Raw genomic sequence first — 17,128 nt, forward strand, 5'->3', positions numbered from 1 at the left:
GAGCCTCAAATCTTTAAAGGGAATCACTTGAGCCCAAGAGTTTGAGGTTGTTGTGAGCAGGTGAAGGGCCTCTGTCCGGCCTGCTCCCTCTAGCCTGGGTAAAGAAGTTAAGCAAGGAGCTTCTGCCACCTGGTGGCTGAAGTAGAAATGGCAGGTGGCCCGGTGGACATTTATGCTTTGCCTCCCTCCTTGCCGAGGGCTCCGCTCCAACCGCCTGGAGACAGGGCTGGCCTCTTAAGCTTCCATCTCAATCCTGGGTTCTTATTAGGTTGCCATGAGCCCCTGACCCCATCGCTGTGCTATCTTCCACTCCTGCTGTGAGGATCCAGTCTGCCATCACTCCCCAAATAGAATTCCTCTGCCACTGAGTGACCCCCAGATCCAGCCTCTAGCTTCTGAAGGACTGGAACTGTCTCTAGGCAGGGGCTGGACTCCTCGCTCAGGTTAGGGGCTCCCTGACATGGATAGTACAGACTCAGGTGCTAAGGGCTTCCCAAAGCCGGTCTCCTTGCTCAGGTCTTGAAAGGTCCCAGCAACCATAGGCAGACCTTGAGGTGGCATGTGCTGGCCAAACCCTTGGCTCCAGTGCTCCTACCTGACCAAGGGCCCAGATCTGATGAGGAAGCCCCCACCCCCAGCCCCACATCCAGACTCTGAGAGGAAGGGGTGGAGGCAGTGAGGCTAGAGGCGTGCATAGAATAAATATAACTTTATTCTTTATCCAGTAGATCTCAGTGGAAAGCCCAACAGTAACAGGTGCACCAGCGGGCTCCAGGGGGCTGAGACCCCGACCCCAGGTCAAGGAGGTTAGGGAAAAGCCAGCTCCCCCAGCTGGGGGTGCAAGGGTGAGGGGAGGAGACCCCCTGTAGGCCCGTCCTGCGGGGCAAAAAGGGGGCTGTGTGGGGCAGGTGGGGGTGGGGGCAGGCCAGGGAAATAGAGGAACTCAGGCCAAGTGCATGTTGGCCTGTGTGTGTGTGTGTGCATGTGTCTGGGGGACCTTTGGGGGTGCTGGTGGCTGAAGCTGGGGGTGGAGCAGCTCAGAGCTCCTTGGTCAGACCCTTCACAGTGGGGGCTGGGGTTCCTGGATGATGTGGCCCTGATGGGATGGCAGCTTGGCCAGGCAGACAGGGTGCAGAAACACATTCCATGCGTTGTGACCATCCCCTCACTTCGACTCTCCCCTGCCCCTCAAGCAAAGGACTGGAGCCATCCCTCCAGGGGCTGCCTGTGGCTGTCCACACCCAGTGGTTGGGGGGGGGTTGCTTCTAGCACAAGGGAGGGGTTGGCAGGCCTTGGAAAATTAGTACTTCACAGTTTTAAAGAGAAAACTGAGGAGGAAAAGGCTGAGGAGGGTAAGGGGGCACAGGGACATGGTGGGAGAGCGGGAGCCCCTCTGAGCCACTCCCCTCCCTCAGGAACCACCCCCTTCAGCTCTGGATCCAGCTCCCCCCAATACACAGCACAAATTCCTTCAGTATAAATGTGCTTAAAATGAAAATTCTTATTAAAAAAATCAAAACCAAAAAAAATTAAAATAAAAACAAAACCAGCAAGAATTAATACCTGGGGGTTGGTACGGCAGGGTATGTACAAGGGGAACCCCCACCCCTAGCCCACCCCTCTGTCACCAACCAAGGCAGGGGGGAGGCTGAGGTTCCCCAGCTGGGGAGCAATGGCTTGTGAGTTCTGAGGACAGGGAGCCAGGTCCGGGCATTTGCTGGTGATGAAGATGTGGCAAGGTGGGCAAAGGGGTATCTTGATGAATGCGAGGCCCCTAGGCCCAACCCTGAGGCCCAGGACCAGGGTCCTCACTCAGTTCACGGCCTTGGCCCCTGACGTCAGCCTAGGCTGTAGGAGCAGGCAGTCCATTGAAGGCCCAGGCCTCCGTCCAGGGAATCACTGCCTCCTTCCTTCCATCCCCAGGAAAGGTCCCCCCTATACTGTCTGGGAAGACAGGTGGGGGCAGAGCTGGCAGGGGTTACATGGTCGGTAGGAAGGCAGAGAAAAGCCGGGGTGTGGGGCGAGGGCTGTGTCCATGTGGCGCAGGCGGTCACGGAGAGTGGGTGGCCGGGCTGCTTCTGTTTGAGCTTGGGCTGAGGCTGGGGCTACAGCTGCCTGGCGCTGGGGCCAGGCCACCCCCGTCCCGTCCCCCACCCCCCGGTTGTCCACTCAGAGTGTCCAGGCCCTCTGAGTTCTCCAGCATTTCCTGGATGAGTGGTGGCATGGAACCTGGGATCTCCATCTTCAGCGTGATCACCCGCTCAGCCCCTGAAGGAAAGGAGTGGGAAGAGGAAGAGGTCAGCCCACTCTCCCCATCCCAGCAAAGCCTGGTTCTAGGAAGGAAAGTCCCTGGGGATGGGAGGATCAATCCTACCAATACATTAGCATTTACCATGCACTGAAACTAGGACTTGGTTCTTTGACATAAGCTGGCTCTTTTTTTCTTTTTTGAGACAGAGTCTCACTCAGTTGCCCTGGATAGAGTACTGTTGTGTCATAGCTCATAGCAACCTCAAACTCTTATGCTCACACAATCCTCCAGACTCAGCCTCCTAAGTAGCTAGAACTCCAGGCACCCACCATAACATCCAGCTAGTTTTTCTATCTTTAGTAGGGATGCTGTCTTGCTCAGGCTGGTCTCAAACTCCTGAGCTCAAGCAAATTACCTGCCTCAGCCTCCCAGAGTGCTAGGATTACATGTGTGAGCCATCATGCCCAGCCCCAAGCCAACTCTCTTAAGTCTTCAAGTCCAAGGGCTTGTGGCAATGGGGAAAGTTCTGAACTCAGGCTGCAGGGTCAGATTGCCTGCATGGGTTTGATATTGGGCCCTTCCTCTCCACTGTGGCTTATCCTACTGATACCTCTGTGAACATGATTCATTTCTCCTACCCTCAGACAGGAAACTGAGGCTCAGATCTCTTGAGTGACTTGCTCAAAGACACACACCCCTGAGGTCTGGTTCCAAAGCTGTGGCCTGAACTGTCAGCTCAAGTGATTGGTGTGTTGCTCTGGCAAAGACATGGGGTACTGGCTTGGATGTGGGGGGCCTGGCCTGGGCCTAGACAGTGGGTCCTGAGCCAGGGCTCAGGGCCTGGCACCCCACCAGTTTCAGAGCCTCACCCTTAGCACTGATGCTCCGCAGGTCTGTGATCTTCATCAGCATCTTGGGGAACATGTGCGGGCGGTTGGGCCTCCGTTTCCGCACGTAGACCTTTAGCGCCTCAAGCAGCGGTTCCTGTAGCATGTCCACCCTGTCAGGCTGCTCCAGGTCCTGCCGGTCTGAGGAAGCAGAGCCACCTCCTGAGCAGCTGCCCCTCCCAAGCTGGGAACACAGTTGCATTCCCAGCCTTGGCCACAAGGAGGCACACCTGTCCAGGCCACAGCTGAGGGCTGTCAGCTGGGTGCCTCCTCACAGGGCAAGGAACACCAGTTTCTAAGCTGCCAGTGGGGACAGAAGCCCTTAAATGTAGGCAAAGATGAACTAGGGTGGGCTTTACCCAAACCCCTCTCTAAAAGCCCAGGTAATGGAACGAAACCCCCAAACGCAGGCTGTGCTGTCCTCAGGCAGAGGAAGGACTCTCAGGCCTCCCATTCCCACCTGCTATTACTCTAGAAACCAGCCTGACATGGCAGAAATCATAATAAAATAATAGAGGCTCGAGAGGCTGAGGCAAGAGAATCGCCTAAGCCCAGGAGTTGTAGGTTGCTGTGAGCTGTGTGACGCCACGGCACTCTACCGAGGGCAATAAAGTGAGATTCTGTCTCTAAAAAAATAAATAAATAAATAAAATAATAGAGGCAACTAACATTTACTGCACATTACCACCTTAATTCTCCCATCAACTTCATGAGTTAGAGGCCATTGTTGGCCCTTACAGACACAGAGGCTCAGAGAGGTTTAGCAACCTGCTCAAGGTTACACAGCTCACCAGAAGTTGAACTTAGGTGGTCTGACCCTCAAGCCCCCACTCAATCCCCTGAACCAGAGCCCAGGCCCCCACTGCTGTTGCCCTGCTATGTGGCTGCAGACCAGATGCTGCCCTCTGGGCCTTGGTTTCCCCCTCTGAGAGCCAGGGGCTGCACCCCCCACCCTGGGCCCAGCCTCAGCCCCAGCCCTGCCCACCTCCACAGATGAGGCAGATGGCACTAAGCAGCCCAGTCTCAGCATCGTCCATCTCCAAGGGCAGCAGCTGGTTGGCGAAGGCAAACACCAAGTCGGTGAGGGGGCCGAAGCCTGCGTTGTGCATCTGGGTCCGATTCAGGGTCAGCCCATCCGAGAAGGTCATTGTATCCTGCTCGGGCGTGTACCGAGTACAGATCCGCAGGATCTGGGTGCACAGGATGCATGAGTTCAGGGAGTAAGCCCCAGACACCCTGAGCACTCCTGCATCAGCATTCCCCCAAGGACCACCTGGCGGGCAGCCAGCAGTGCTGTCTGATAAATTTTCTACAATGATGGAAAGATTCTGTGTGCACCATCTAATATGGTAGCCACTGACCACGTGTGGGTATTGAGAACTTGAAATGTGGCTAATGCAACTGAGAAATTGAATTGAGTTTAATTTTAATTAATTTAAATAGTCACATGTGGTGAGTGGCTACTGTACTGGATGGTGCAGGTCTAGGTCACCCTGCCATCTCAAAGAGGACTTAGAGGAGAACTAGAATTTCTAGGAGACAAGGAACATGGCAGACTTTTGAGTATAGTTCCCAGGATAGGGCACACAATAGGAGCTGAAGAAATGAGTTGTGCTGAACCCTGACCGTGCCTCCTGCACCTGGGGGATGGGGATGGGAGGCTGCCCAGCTGGCAGCACACTTACACCTGCCCCCTTACCCACCTTAGCGTTCAATCAGATACATCATACAAGGAAAGAAGAGCCCAGTTAAATCTCAAGCTCCCCACCCTGCAGTGGCCAAAAGGGAACAGGCAGACTGAGCCTAGTCAAGGATAACAGCCATCACTTTGGCAGTTCCTACCCCTCTCCCTAATCCCCATCCCCTACCTCCTGCATCCTGCCTCCAGCTCATTTCACCCATGGGCTGACCAAATGCCCTGCAGTCCCCCTGAACCCAGCATGGTCTCACAACAGCAGGCTTTTCACCTCCTGCTCCTAAGTTAGAGATACCCTCTCACTCACCCTTTTTCTATAAACCCCGAGGCACCACTTCCTTTGGGATGTCTTCCCTGGGACCCAGGCAGTCAATGGCCCTCCTCCCATCTCCAGCCAACATTTATCACAGTTTTGCAAACTCTGTTGATTTATCTGTTGCCTCCACTACGTGGAAGGTTTTCAAGAGGGGATGGTCTTGTGTTCACCTCTGGGTTCCTGACACCCAGCTCAAGAACTAGCCACAGAGGGTCCTAGGTGAATCTTTATTGCAGAATAAATGGATACATGGATGGGTGGCTGGTTAGAAATTCACTGGGCAGATGGAGAAAGGGTGGATGACCCATGTTCAGGAGAACGAGTGAATCATGCACACCTGGCTGCTGAGTGGCACAGTGGACAGGTAGACAAGTGGACAGGTGGACAAGTGGACATATGGGGAAGGGAAGGGTGGCTATGTGGGCAGTGGACATTTGGACAGATCAATTCCAGGTGGTCATTTAGGAGGGTGGCTATGTGGCTGGAAAGACATCCACCAAGGACACAGGGGTAGTGCCCAGGGGGCAGGGTGCAGACCCTCACCAGGATGTCCAGGCAGGCAGCCTTGAGGAGGGTGATCTGATCAGCAATGGTGAGGGTGGTGAAGCCGGGCAGTTGCTTGGCAAACTCCACAGTCTTAATGATGCACTTGGTGGAGAGTTCACTGAACTTGTCCCAGAGGTCAATGTCCAAAGAGACACGTTGTTCTGAACTGTTGTTCTGAGGGAGGGAGGAGAGTGAGGGCCTTCTCCTCCGCAGCACCCCTTCTCAGCCTGGCTCTGCCAGCCCCCACAAGCCTGCCCTCTAGCCGGCCTTCACTTCCTGAGAGCTCCTTGGGAGGAGGAAATAGGAGGAGGGAGATGAAGGGAAAGGGAAGGATGCGGACGCCCAGCCGAGGCTGAGGAGGGAACGCCTGGCAGAAGGGGTGTCTCGGAAGGGGCTTATCCTGGCCCTGTGGCATTGGGCACATCCCCCTATTCGGCAGGGGGAAGCCTTACCGTAGTGTATTTGCCCAGCTGGCAGAGGGCAGGGAAGGTCTCCTGGTGTGCTTTGCGCACCTTCTCGATGAGCTCCCCCACCTCCGGTGTCAGTGTGTAGCTCTCAGAGCACTCGGGCTTGGGCACCTCCTTCTTCTTCTTGTTTCGGTCGTTCCTCACAGCTGGGGGAGACAGAAAGGCAGTTAGTGGGCAGCTCTCTGTCCATCCCCAGCCTGAGCTCTTCCCACCAGAGAGCTGCCAGCTACTAGCTACTAAGATGGTCACCCCAGCTGGTAAGCACATGCGTGCACACATACACACATATGCAGGAGCAGACAGGACGCAGCCACATGTTCCAGCCCTCCATGCCTACCCAGCCCACACACAAAGTTCTGCCTAGAGGACCCATGACCACAGCTGTGGCCTGGCACACACCCCAGTGGCCAGCTGTAGTGCCGCCCCCCACGCATCTACACTAGCCCATACTCCAGGTGTGTGACACTCTCCTTTGTGCTCTGCCTCCTGCCCCCAAAAAGGACCTGCTCCCACCTCCACTCAGTCATCCAGGCAGCAGTCTCCCTGGGGGTCCCTGGGACTGGCTCTGAGCAACTCCTTGGGCACGCAGGAAGCAGGCTCCCCAGCCAAAGAGTGGGGGACCCGGCAGGGAGAATCTCTCGGCCCATTAGCTGGGGAGCTGACAAATCACCAGGGGCGCTGAGCCGCACACACCACTCAGCTTTAAAGAAGCGATGGGGTCGTTACCAGCCGATTATCCCAGACACACAATCACTCACAGGGCCAGTGGTGGCTGCTGCTGACTCCGGAGGAAGAGAGGGTGGGGGAGGGGACAGGGAAGGGGGTAGCTGGCATAATTTGGAGATCACTCATGTCGATTCTGCAAATTCAATAAAGTGTAGGGGAGAGGAGGGAGAGGGAGAGTGGGGGGATAATTTGGGAAGAGAAAATTGCAGCTGTGACAAGACGTTTATCATTCGGAAGCTTTAATTCTATTGAAATGGCAGCTGCTCAGCTCCAGGGCACAGAGGAGCCAGGGGAAGGGGAGCTGGCGGTGGGAGGGAGTGGAGGTCCCCACCCTTGTCTTTCTGACAGAGAAGGTGGCACTAACAGAGGGAGGAGGAGGGGACAGCCCTTACGCAAAGGGTTCCAGGCCTGTGGGTCCTAAGTTGCCACTCACTCTGCAGTGGGGAGCCACCACTTTCTGGGCTCAGGGCAAGGCACCTTCCAACCTCCTGCAGCAGGATACTCAGAGCCCTTCCATTCCTTTCTGAGGCTCTTCAAGCATGAGTCAGAACCATCACTCCCCCATGCTCCCTCCTCACAAAGGGCTGGGGGGGTCCTGCAGCCCCCTCCCCCATCCCATCCCCCAAAGCTCAGGCTCCATGGCAACGGCCATGCAGACAAGGAGGCGTCTGTCAGCGTCATTTATCTCTGACATCATCAATCACTGGTCACCACGGCAACACCCATGATTCAACACAAGAGGGTCTCCCTGTCCAGCTTTTCCCTCCCTTCCTTCCTCAGGCCTCAGCTGAGCCCAAACTGGAAACCCCCATTCTTGTGGGATCTGAGAAGTCTCAATTCACTCTTTCAACTCCCGGTTCTAGGCTTAACCAGAAAATGGCTCTGGATCCTTGTGCCAGCACCCCAGCTCTCTAACACATATAAATCCCAACCTAGGACCCCAGAATTCAGACCCCTCCCCTGAGACACACAATCAGAAGGGGCTCAAGTATGCCTCTGAGCCCCAGCCCTGAGCCACCCAGGATCTGGCAGAAAGCCATCCTGGGAGGAGATAGACATGCACACATGTGCAAGCTCACACAGCCAGACAAGCATAAACAGGAACACCTATGCATGCACCATACCTGAGCATCGATCTGCACACCACAGACATGGCCAGACAGGTCCCTGCAGCCATGCACAAATCACCTTAACTATGAGCCTGCACACCACAGCAGGCATGCTCACGTGTGTGCACACATCCACCAAGCCCTGCTCCCTGGGCCATGGGAGCACCTCTGGCCCCACAGCACTCACACTCCTTGGACATGCCCACTTCAAAGCACTTCTGCAGCCGGCAATACTGGCAGCGATTCCGGGTCACTTTGTTGATGATGCAGTTCTTGTCCCGGTGACACGTGTACACCATGTTCTTCTGGATGCTGCGGCGGAAGAAGCCCTGGGAATAGAGGGGAGGGAGTCAGGTCATCCACACCCAGTGGTCCCACTTAGTAGGGAGAGGGCCAGGCCAGCTGCTGCCCCCAAGTCTTTACCCAACACCAACCTAAGTAGGCCAGAAAAGATGGAGGAGAACCCCAGCACCCGCCTCAAGGCTGCAAGACTGCAGGGGGGACGGGAGTCTTCTCCTACCCTACACCCATACACCTAACTCCTCTGTTCTAGGGAAAAGGACCTGAGGGCTGGTCGTAAATCAGGAGTAGGAAGGTATGGGGCTACACAGGAGAGAGCCAAAGGCTTAGAACCTACAGCCTTGAACTTGGAACACAGGAAGAGAAGGCAAGCAGGAGGCCAAGAAGACAGACACACAAGCTGGCCAGAGAGATGGAGGTGCACATGTACACTCACAAAAACTTGGGCAAGGAAGAAAGACACACATTCAGCAACCAGACAGATGTGCACTGACAGATCCCAGGGACAGAGCCAGGCTGGTCAGGGGCTCTTCATACAGGCTAACCAGAGATACAGGCAGGAACAGCCAGACAGGATAGACAGACAGTCTGGGGCCTTGTGGTTTGCCCTTGACCTTTGTCCCACACCTGGGGATAGCCACTCTAGGCTAAGAGGCAACCCAGAGCCCCAAGTCCCAAAGCTGTGCCTCTTCTGAGCCCCAATTGCTAAAGGAAGAAACCACTGCAGAGGCCTAAGCCCTTGGGGTGGAGGAGAAGCCAGGCCCAGAGCTGCTGAGGAGGTATAGCTCTATCTGCACCCTGGAGCCTAACCTAAGGGTGAGGGAATCCAGCCAGACATTGGGGAGCCCACAGCCTGAGCACCTGAAGGGGAGGCCAAGGCAGGGTGCCTGCCCCTAACTGCCTCCTGCCAGGGTGCCATGGTGAGGTTCAGGTAGGACCGCCAGGGGCAGGCCTCCTGGGTCCCCAGCCAAGAGCCAGCAGCAGCCAGCTCACCATGGCAACCTGGGCAGTGGTGGCAGAGTAGGTGTAGGCCCTGCCAGCTGGAGGATGGAGACAGGGAAAGGAGATGAGGCAGAAGGGCACCTCTGGTTTGGGAAAGCCCTGCTTATCTATGGGGGAGGTTCTGCTATAGGCATCCCCTCCTCCTCCAAGGTTTCCACACAGAAATAAGAGCAGAAGCATTAGGGACTTCCAGCTACCTCCAACCATATAGTCCCAGGAAATGGAAGTGGGGACATCCCATGTACCCAATCAAGATTGCCTTTCCCAACAACTCCCTCAACTCACCTTGCAACCCTCACAGGCGCTGACCCCATAGTGGTAGCCTGAGGATTTGTCTTGACAGACAAAGCAAGGCTTGTAGATGCGGGGGAGAGGGGGTGGCGAGGGTGGGCTGGGCACTATCTCTTCGGAACTGCTGCTCTGGGTCTCAATAGCTAGAGAAAGAAAAGGGGACGGGAAGTTAGAGACCCAGGTCGCCATCCTTAATACTGTGCCCCGCCCTGCCTCATGGTCTCCCCCAGGAGCCTCTCCCAGCTTCCCCCTGGCTGGCAGGATTCAAACTGTGAAGCAGTGGTGTCTCAGAAAAGCAGGGACTCCCCACCCAGACTAGGGAGGGCCAGGCTGCCAATGGAGCCGGAAGCACCCCAGCACTCTTGTCTCTCCAAGACCCCCACTTTCAAAGCCAAAAAGACCAGACTATACGCCATCAGATTTGTACATATGCCATGACTATACCTAGGGAGTTTGGGGTGGGAGTCAGCTTGATTCTAAAGCCCTGCCCCTTGGAGGCTGGGCCCCCATTCTCCCCCAAGTTAAGAAGGAGTTAAGGCTTGAAGAGGAGGGAAGAGGACACAGGCTAGGGGCAGAGGAAACTGGGGTCAACAGGATATTCAAAGCTGGCCACTCCCCCACCACCCTGCTTCCGCTCCCCCTTCTGCCTGCAGCCACAGCCCCTCCTCCACCTAAACAATCCCCTGGCTGGGGACCCAAGGCAGGGTGTGTAAAGAAGAGTCACAAATGTTGGGGCACAGCAGGCAAGAACTCCCTGGGATAGGTAGAGGGACCCTCTGGACACAAAAAGGAGAGCCTCCAGGGCCCCAGAAGCCCATCATTCTGGGCACCCCTGTCTGGAGGGGGACAGCATGACAAAGGGGGGTCTGTTCCCATCAATACTCTGTCTGTCTGTCCTCAACACTATGTCCGGGTTACTATCCCCTCCCCCTGCTATTCAGTTCCAAGAGGGCAGCCAGGAGGGGTGACCCAGCTACAGGGGCAACCCCTATTGCCCAAAACCTCCCCAGGGCCTGGCTCCATGCCCATCACCCCAAGGGTATAGGGCCAGGCTGGGTGGGAGCTGTCTGTGCTCAAAGCCTGCACAGCTGGGGGTGTAGGGTGCTAGATAAGAACTCTGACCAAGGCAAACCCAAATTCCCAAGGAGCCATATGGCATCTTGCAGAGCTCTTACCACGTTCACTCCACCTCAGAATCCTACTTCACCCTACCCCAACTCCAGCATGTGAGGTTCTGGCATTTTCCTGACCCAAGTACCTTACAGCTATGGGTCACATGGCCTCCACGTCCAGACACAGAGGAAGTTAAGTATGGGCACACTGGGGACGGACGTTGTGCTACCACCCTCCTCCTCACCTGTAGGCACACCAGGGCTGCCAGGTGGCTGATGACAGGGAACCAGGCCAACAACGTTGGCAGGGCTTTCCTGGCTCTTAGTAGGGCCTAGGCACCCTTCCCTGGTCAGCCTAGCTGGCCAGCACTGCTGAGGCCCCATGTCTCCTTCCCTGCCCAGAGATCAGCTTGAAGCAAAGGGACCAGCAATGTCCACACTGCTAACAGTCCAGCAGCCTCTTCACTGACCTCCCCCAAACACAACTGCCCTGGCCAGGCAGAGCATAAGGTGGTTTTTCCCCACCTCATTCTCCCCAGGCCAGACAAGCAAATCAGACAGGCTGAGAAGCCAGAGAACAGCTGCTGGGGGTGGGGGGGGTGGGGATTGAGGGGCCTGGGTGAGGCAGGGAGGCAGAGGGGGACAAGCCGACAAAGGAGCCCTTTGTTGTGCTAACTTTTTCCAAGACGTAAAAGCAGTAACAATAGACAATCCAGACTGGTAGGGGGATGTCAAGGACAAGGGGGTGTGGTAAGGATGGGGGACTTGGGCTGGGCAGTCCAACAAGCAAAGGAAGAAGGCATTGACCTCTCCTTCCCTCCTATCCACCCTTTGCCTCAGGCCCTGCCCCTCCCAAGGCCCCACCTCTAAAATGAACCAGAGTGGAGGGGGAGCCCGGACTGAAGGCACTTTGGGGTACAGAGTGGAGTGGAGGGCAGGTAGATGGGGCATGGGGAGACACAGTGATACCTGGATAAGGGGCAACAGCTCTAAGGCCAGGGATAGAGTAGAGGGGCAAAGACCTACTGAAATTTGGAACCAAGGCAAAATCCAGAGAGTGTTTATAGAACTGAAAAAATGTGCTTTTTAAAATTATATTTTGGCAGGAGAGGAGAGATGACCTGAGGCAAGGGCTCCAGTTTGGGCTGGGTGAGGCCTCCTTTCAGCCCACCCCATAGTGCTGGCTGCCTTTCAGGCTATAACACAGTCTATTCCCCTACCACATCCCTACCTGTCACCCAGGTAACCCAGCTCTGAGGTTTCCTGCTCTGCCCTTTGAACCCAGGGCTTGAGGCCCAATCCCCACCTCTCCAGGCCTCTAGCCAGGAGCCTAGGGGGCTGAGGTAGAAGGACCAAAGCAAAGGCTTGGGGGACTCTAGCCTCTACAAGTTAGGACATACAGGTGGAGGGGGATGGACTGCCCTGGTGCAACCCTCCATAACCTCACCCCAGAGGCCCCAGCCCACAATCTCTCTTCATCCTGCAGGACTCAGGCTACAGAAGGACCACACCTTCTCAGCACAAAGTTCCAGTGCCCGCCTGGTGGAGGGCTGGAACCTGCCCAGGAAGCGAGGGTGCCCCTCCCATGCTCCCCCATCCTGGTCCAGCACGGGTACAAAGAGCATTCTGGATTCCCCACACCCCTGAGCCGTTTGCAGGCTCGCACAAGGGGCCGGTTTCCTGGAGGAGATCAGCAGGAAATCAGCTGGGCCCTGAGCCAGTGCTCCCCTCCCAATCCAGCTGGCGCCCGCTCCTCTGCAGCTCCCCTCACAAACCCTAGGGACCGTTGGGGAAGGGGAGCAAGGCCCTCCATACAGCCCTTCCTCTTCTGAGGTGGTGAAGGTGGCTCTGGGTGTAGGACAGCAGTCTGCAGGTTGTAGAAGACGACCGCTAGACCAGCCGGCCTGATAAGCATCTCTTCCCCTCCCCCCACTATGGGCATCCACGTGCTTCACATTCTTGGACGTCTGGGAGCAGGCGGAGGCGTGAGCAGCAGAGACTGGTGGGGGACAGATGGGGAGCCATATCCTGTGCACCCCTTGTCCTCTAATGCACCAAACAGGGGCTCTGGGAAGGGAGGCATGGTCCCCAGAGCCCTGCAGGACCTAAGAGACCACCTCCTCCCACAGCTAACTGCTCTCTTTCCACCTTGCAGGTGAGGGGGGAGTGGAGAATTTACCAAGAGGGGGCTAGAAGATGGGTACAGTCACCAGAGGACCTCCACACACCAAGGGGTTCTTTCCAAGGTAGTGACATTGGGCCCACATCCTCTAGACATGGTATAGTCACACCCCTCAGACTCCAGGTCCTTCTGTCCATCAGGGCAATCCCCACATCCCTGTCACTTCCAACCTACAGCCTTGGGTTCTGCATCCACTGACATTCCAACATATATACACACCCTCAAGCCTATTTACCAGAAGTGGGAGCTGAGGCCTTTAGGTCTACACTACCCCAGACTGGGTGGGGAATAAGTCTCCACTTCCCCATGTCCAGTGGTTTGGGGCAAGCAATGCACATAAAATCCACTGCCAGTCAGACTCTGATCCTTCTTCCCCTCCAGTTCTGAGCCAAGAAAAGCCCCATGGGCTAAAGAAAAGACAGGACTAGAACCAAGGTCTCAGATCCCAGATTCCCTCCCTCTAGACCTCTGGAGAAAGTGGACAAGGCAGTGGCAGGGGTAACCCTGGCAGCCCTGCCTCAATTAGTCCATTGAAGGGCAGGGGGCTTTTTCCAGCACTGGGAGAATGGGAAAGAGGGTCCTGATGTGACCCTCTTAGTCTCTTTTTTTCCCCAAAGTCAATGGCTGATTGCTCACACCCTCCCTCCCATGTTTGCAGCCGCACACAGATTCAGTCCCAGGGGTAAAGGTCAGGGGACAGGACAATAGGAAAGGCTGGTGTTGAGGCAGCTCTGGGAGGACAGAGGTGGGCTGTCCATCCACCTCAGGTCTCTCTGAGCAAGAAGGGCTTTGGGTGAGGTAAATCCTTTGCCTTTCAAAATCTTCTCCAATCTGCCAGGCTCCTAGAGACCCACTCCACTCTTCTCCCTGGCAGGGAGGAGGAAGGCAGCAGGTCAAGAAGGTGGGAGAACCTCCAGGTAAGAGCAGAGCCCAGAAGTGAGCCACATAGGCAAAGACACCCCAGCCACCCAACAATAACTCCTCAGTGCCTGCTCCCGCCCACCCAGTGTACACTGTCTTACAGCTGGGCACCAATACGCCCAGGTGTGCACCCTGTGTGCTAACAGCACCTAAGTGTGCACAGAGCCCCTCCCTCCCAGAGGACCCTGAATCCAGGCAGGGGGCAACAAGAAAAGGTGACCAGGCTGCTAAGATGCTACAGTTCTTATCAGTACCCCTCTTAGGAAGGGATGGTCCAGGAGCTGGCCCTATCCCCAAGTGAAGGCAGGGTAACAAAAGCACTCAGTGGCAGGGTTGGGAGGGGACATAGTCCTCATTTCCAAAGCAGCCCCAGCCCCACAAAAAACAAACTCATCCCCCAGAGATCAAAACATTAAAATTAGGAGGAGAGGAATTCTTCCCACCAGAGCAACTTCTCTCTTCCATTCCTGGGAACAGAAGCCTCAAAGATGCCTGCCAAGTGTCTGGGGCAGGACAATCCTAAGATGGACCAAGTGCCCCTTCCCATGATATTAAGGGTGGGGTGAGGAAGGCAGCCAGGTATTTGAGGGAATTGCTTCTTTCTACCACATCCCACTGTCAACATTGAAGAACACCCCCCTGGCACCCACTCTAGTGACACAGGGGCTGGGGGCAGGAGCTGGCACACAGAAGGGGTGTCTCTCCCTCAGTCTTTGGTAGGAGTGAGATCTTTGGAGGAGGCCCTTTCTCCTCTGAGCAGAGAAGCCCCCAGACAAGACCTTTACCCCACCCTCCTGCCTGCTGTAAAGCGATTGGATTCCAAGAAGAGACACATTGGGAGTAATGGGCTTGAGCTTCACTTTCCCTGAAGAAGTGGAAGAAGAGATGAAAGGATGATTCCTGAAAGAAGGAACCTCAAAGTCCCTCAGCCCTCATACAACAGAAGCAACACCCAGGGTTACTGGAGGGGAGGCCTTGGTAATTGTCCATCAAAGGCACTCAAGTTGCAGGAAGAGACACGAGGGCTAAACGAAGAGTTAGAGATAAGACCCCCCCCAAGCACGCCCCCCGGGCTCGCATCCCGGGGGTGAGAATAGAAGCCTCACCGCCCACCCTGACCCTTACAACAAGAGGCAGAGGCAGGTACGTACAGTGGTTTGAGCCATTCCAAAGCGGAGTCCGGAGCGGGGTGGAGTAGGGACCCGGGGCGGGTAGCCCCTTTTCCGGGAGCAAACAGGCCCGGTTCTGATTATAAAAATCCACCACTAGGAAGGGGTTAGGGGTGGGGGTGAGTCCCCCCACTTCCACACTCTCGTACATCTTTCCCCGCGAAGGCAAGAAGTCCAGGCGGGGAAGTCCTGAGCGCTGCCCCCTCACTCAGCCGGAGGCGCCATCTGAGTGGAGCAGCTGGGGGCGAGGAGACGTCCCCTCGCTTCGACTGGCACCCAGGGCAGGGGGGTGGTCCCCCTGCCCTGAAGTCCCCGCGTCTAAGTCCGCCGGCCGCTCCGCCAGTCCAGGTGAAAAGCGGGGAAGTTGCGTGTGCTGGGGTGCAGGGTGTCCCTCGGCTTTCCCAAATAACGACTGGCAGGACCCGGGCACTCAGCGCCTTCACCTCGAGGGGGCTCCAGTCTCGAATCTCATGGTGTCGAGGCAGAGTCCGGCGGCTCCCCAAGTCCGGAGGCCGGGGGCGGGATCAGCGCAGGGCGGGGAGGTGGGTCGACTAGCACTTCCTTCTCCCCGCCGGGGCTCCCCGGCTTCTCCCGGGCGAGGATTCCGGGTGGGGGTGGGGACCCCGCGCAGCTCCGCCCCCGCCAGGCCCGGGGCAGAACATTGCTTGCTGGGTCTCCGGTAGTGCGCGCCGCGGCCCCCACCCCCCACCCCCACACTTGCGCGCCCCCCTCCCCTGTGGGTCCCAGCCCCCTTTCTCCACCCCGCCCCGTCCAGGCACCGCCCCTGGCTTAACCCATTCCCCGCGGGTCTGGGCGAAACGCTAGGAACCAAGAGAGAGAAGTGGCATGTGCACAAGCGAGTCGGGGGAGCCTGCGAAAGGGGAGAAAACAGGAGAAGGAAGGAGAAAGGCACCAGAGAAGGACCCCGCAAAGTACAGACCAAGGCAGGGTACGAGGAGAGGAGGGGGCTGCGGGCGCAGGCCAGGACGGAAGAGGGGCGGGCGCCTTCCCCCATCCCAGTTCCGGTTCCCAGCCTCCCCCGTGGTTTGGTCAATCCCTACCCGAGAGAAGCCGCGGCTGGGGGAGGCGTTGAGTCGGGGAGGAGGGGGGTGGTCCCGGTGTCCTCCCCTTAGCACACACCCCCGCCCAGGCCGGACCTCATTTGCCTAATGCAATGCGGCTGAACTCTCTCTGAACTCGCCTGGCGGCGCCTCACCTCCGGGTGACCCACCCACCGCTGCCCGTGACATCACCCGCTCGCCAGCCAGCCCGTGGGGCTCGCCCGCCGGCCCCATGCCCGACCCGGCTGGGCCAGCTCTCACGGACACGCGGAGAGCGGCCGCAGGGAGCGTAGGGCTGGGGCTCGTGTGGCCAAGTGTTAGCGCCACAAATGCGGCGTGCTAGGTGTCCTGGGTGTGACATTGTGCAGCTTGGGCGCTGTGTCGGAATGAGACACCCGGCTTGTGTCATTGTCTGTGACATCATGTGTGACTCCAGCAGCCGGAACCCGACGCGGCAGCGCTGGTGCTGTTGGCACAACACACAAGTAGAGGGGGCTCTCCTCCCCACGCTCCGCGTGCTTCCGGTGAGCAAAGCCCCGCCCAGGGTGTCTCCCAGCTGCGGAACCAGGATCGGCCCCTGCTGTGCAGTCCAGCCCTGGAGAGATCAAAAGAGGGGCTGATGCCTCACAGCTGACCACTTCATCCCGGAAGCCCTCGGGGTTCCTGTTTCATTGGCAGGAAGGCCTAGCTTGGGTAAAAGGTCCCTGGAAAGAGGGGATACCCCTGGACGAGGGGGTATCCTACTCTGCTCTCCAAAAGGTAGGGATGGAAATTTACATGCACAGGCTCTTTTACTGGGCCTATGCAAAGATACTAGGGTTATAAAGTTGGTGAACTCATTCAAGGAACCGAAGGAAGACTAGGATAGAGCAATAAAAGTCAAAAGGGAAAGGTACACAAGCCCGGGCTGGAGAGGTGGACAAAGCCACGCCAGGCAGGTCTCAATAAGGCTTTTGGATTTTATCCTAAATGCAAGGAGAAGCCATAAAAACAGACCAAGCAGGGCAGCGCCTGTGTCTCAAAGGAGTAGGGCACGGCCCCATATGCCAGAGGTGGCGAGGTTCAAACCTAACCCCGGCCAAAAAAAAAAAA

General features: G+C 56.8%; 1 protein-coding gene across 2 annotated transcripts in view; it reads right to left on the bottom strand.

Annotated features, from left to right (window-relative positions):
* Positions 1 to 694: 694 nt before the first annotated feature.
* Positions 695 to 17,128, bottom strand: part of RARA (retinoic acid receptor alpha) — a 37,839-nt gene continuing 21,405 nt past the window's right edge. The window contains exons 1-8 of one of the 2 annotated variants that reach the window (XM_003786396.3): positions 14,958 to 16,071; positions 9,586 to 9,734; positions 8,186 to 8,327; positions 6,149 to 6,309; positions 5,694 to 5,870; positions 4,124 to 4,328; positions 3,121 to 3,279; positions 695 to 2,268 (exon numbers count right to left, since the gene is read on the bottom strand). In XM_003786396.3, coding sequence (XP_003786444.1) covers positions 2,051 to 2,268; positions 3,121 to 3,279; positions 4,124 to 4,328; positions 5,694 to 5,870; positions 6,149 to 6,309; positions 8,186 to 8,327; positions 9,586 to 9,734; positions 14,958 to 15,126 — 1,380 coding nt within the window. In that variant the 5' untranslated portion in view covers positions 15,127 to 16,071 and the 3' untranslated portion in view covers positions 695 to 2,050. Of the gene's footprint in view, positions 2,269 to 3,120; positions 3,280 to 4,123; positions 4,329 to 5,693; positions 5,871 to 6,148; positions 6,310 to 8,185; positions 8,328 to 9,585; positions 9,735 to 14,957; positions 16,072 to 17,128 lie in introns of those variants that run through there. The other variant, XM_012803115.2, reaches the window with a different exon arrangement.

Source organism: Otolemur garnettii, unplaced genomic scaffold (assembly GCF_000181295.1).
Source record: "Otolemur garnettii isolate 467f Iridium unplaced genomic scaffold, OtoGar3 scaffold00018, whole genome shotgun sequence".
Taxonomy (NCBI): Eukaryota; Metazoa; Chordata; class Mammalia; order Primates; family Galagidae; genus Otolemur; species Otolemur garnettii.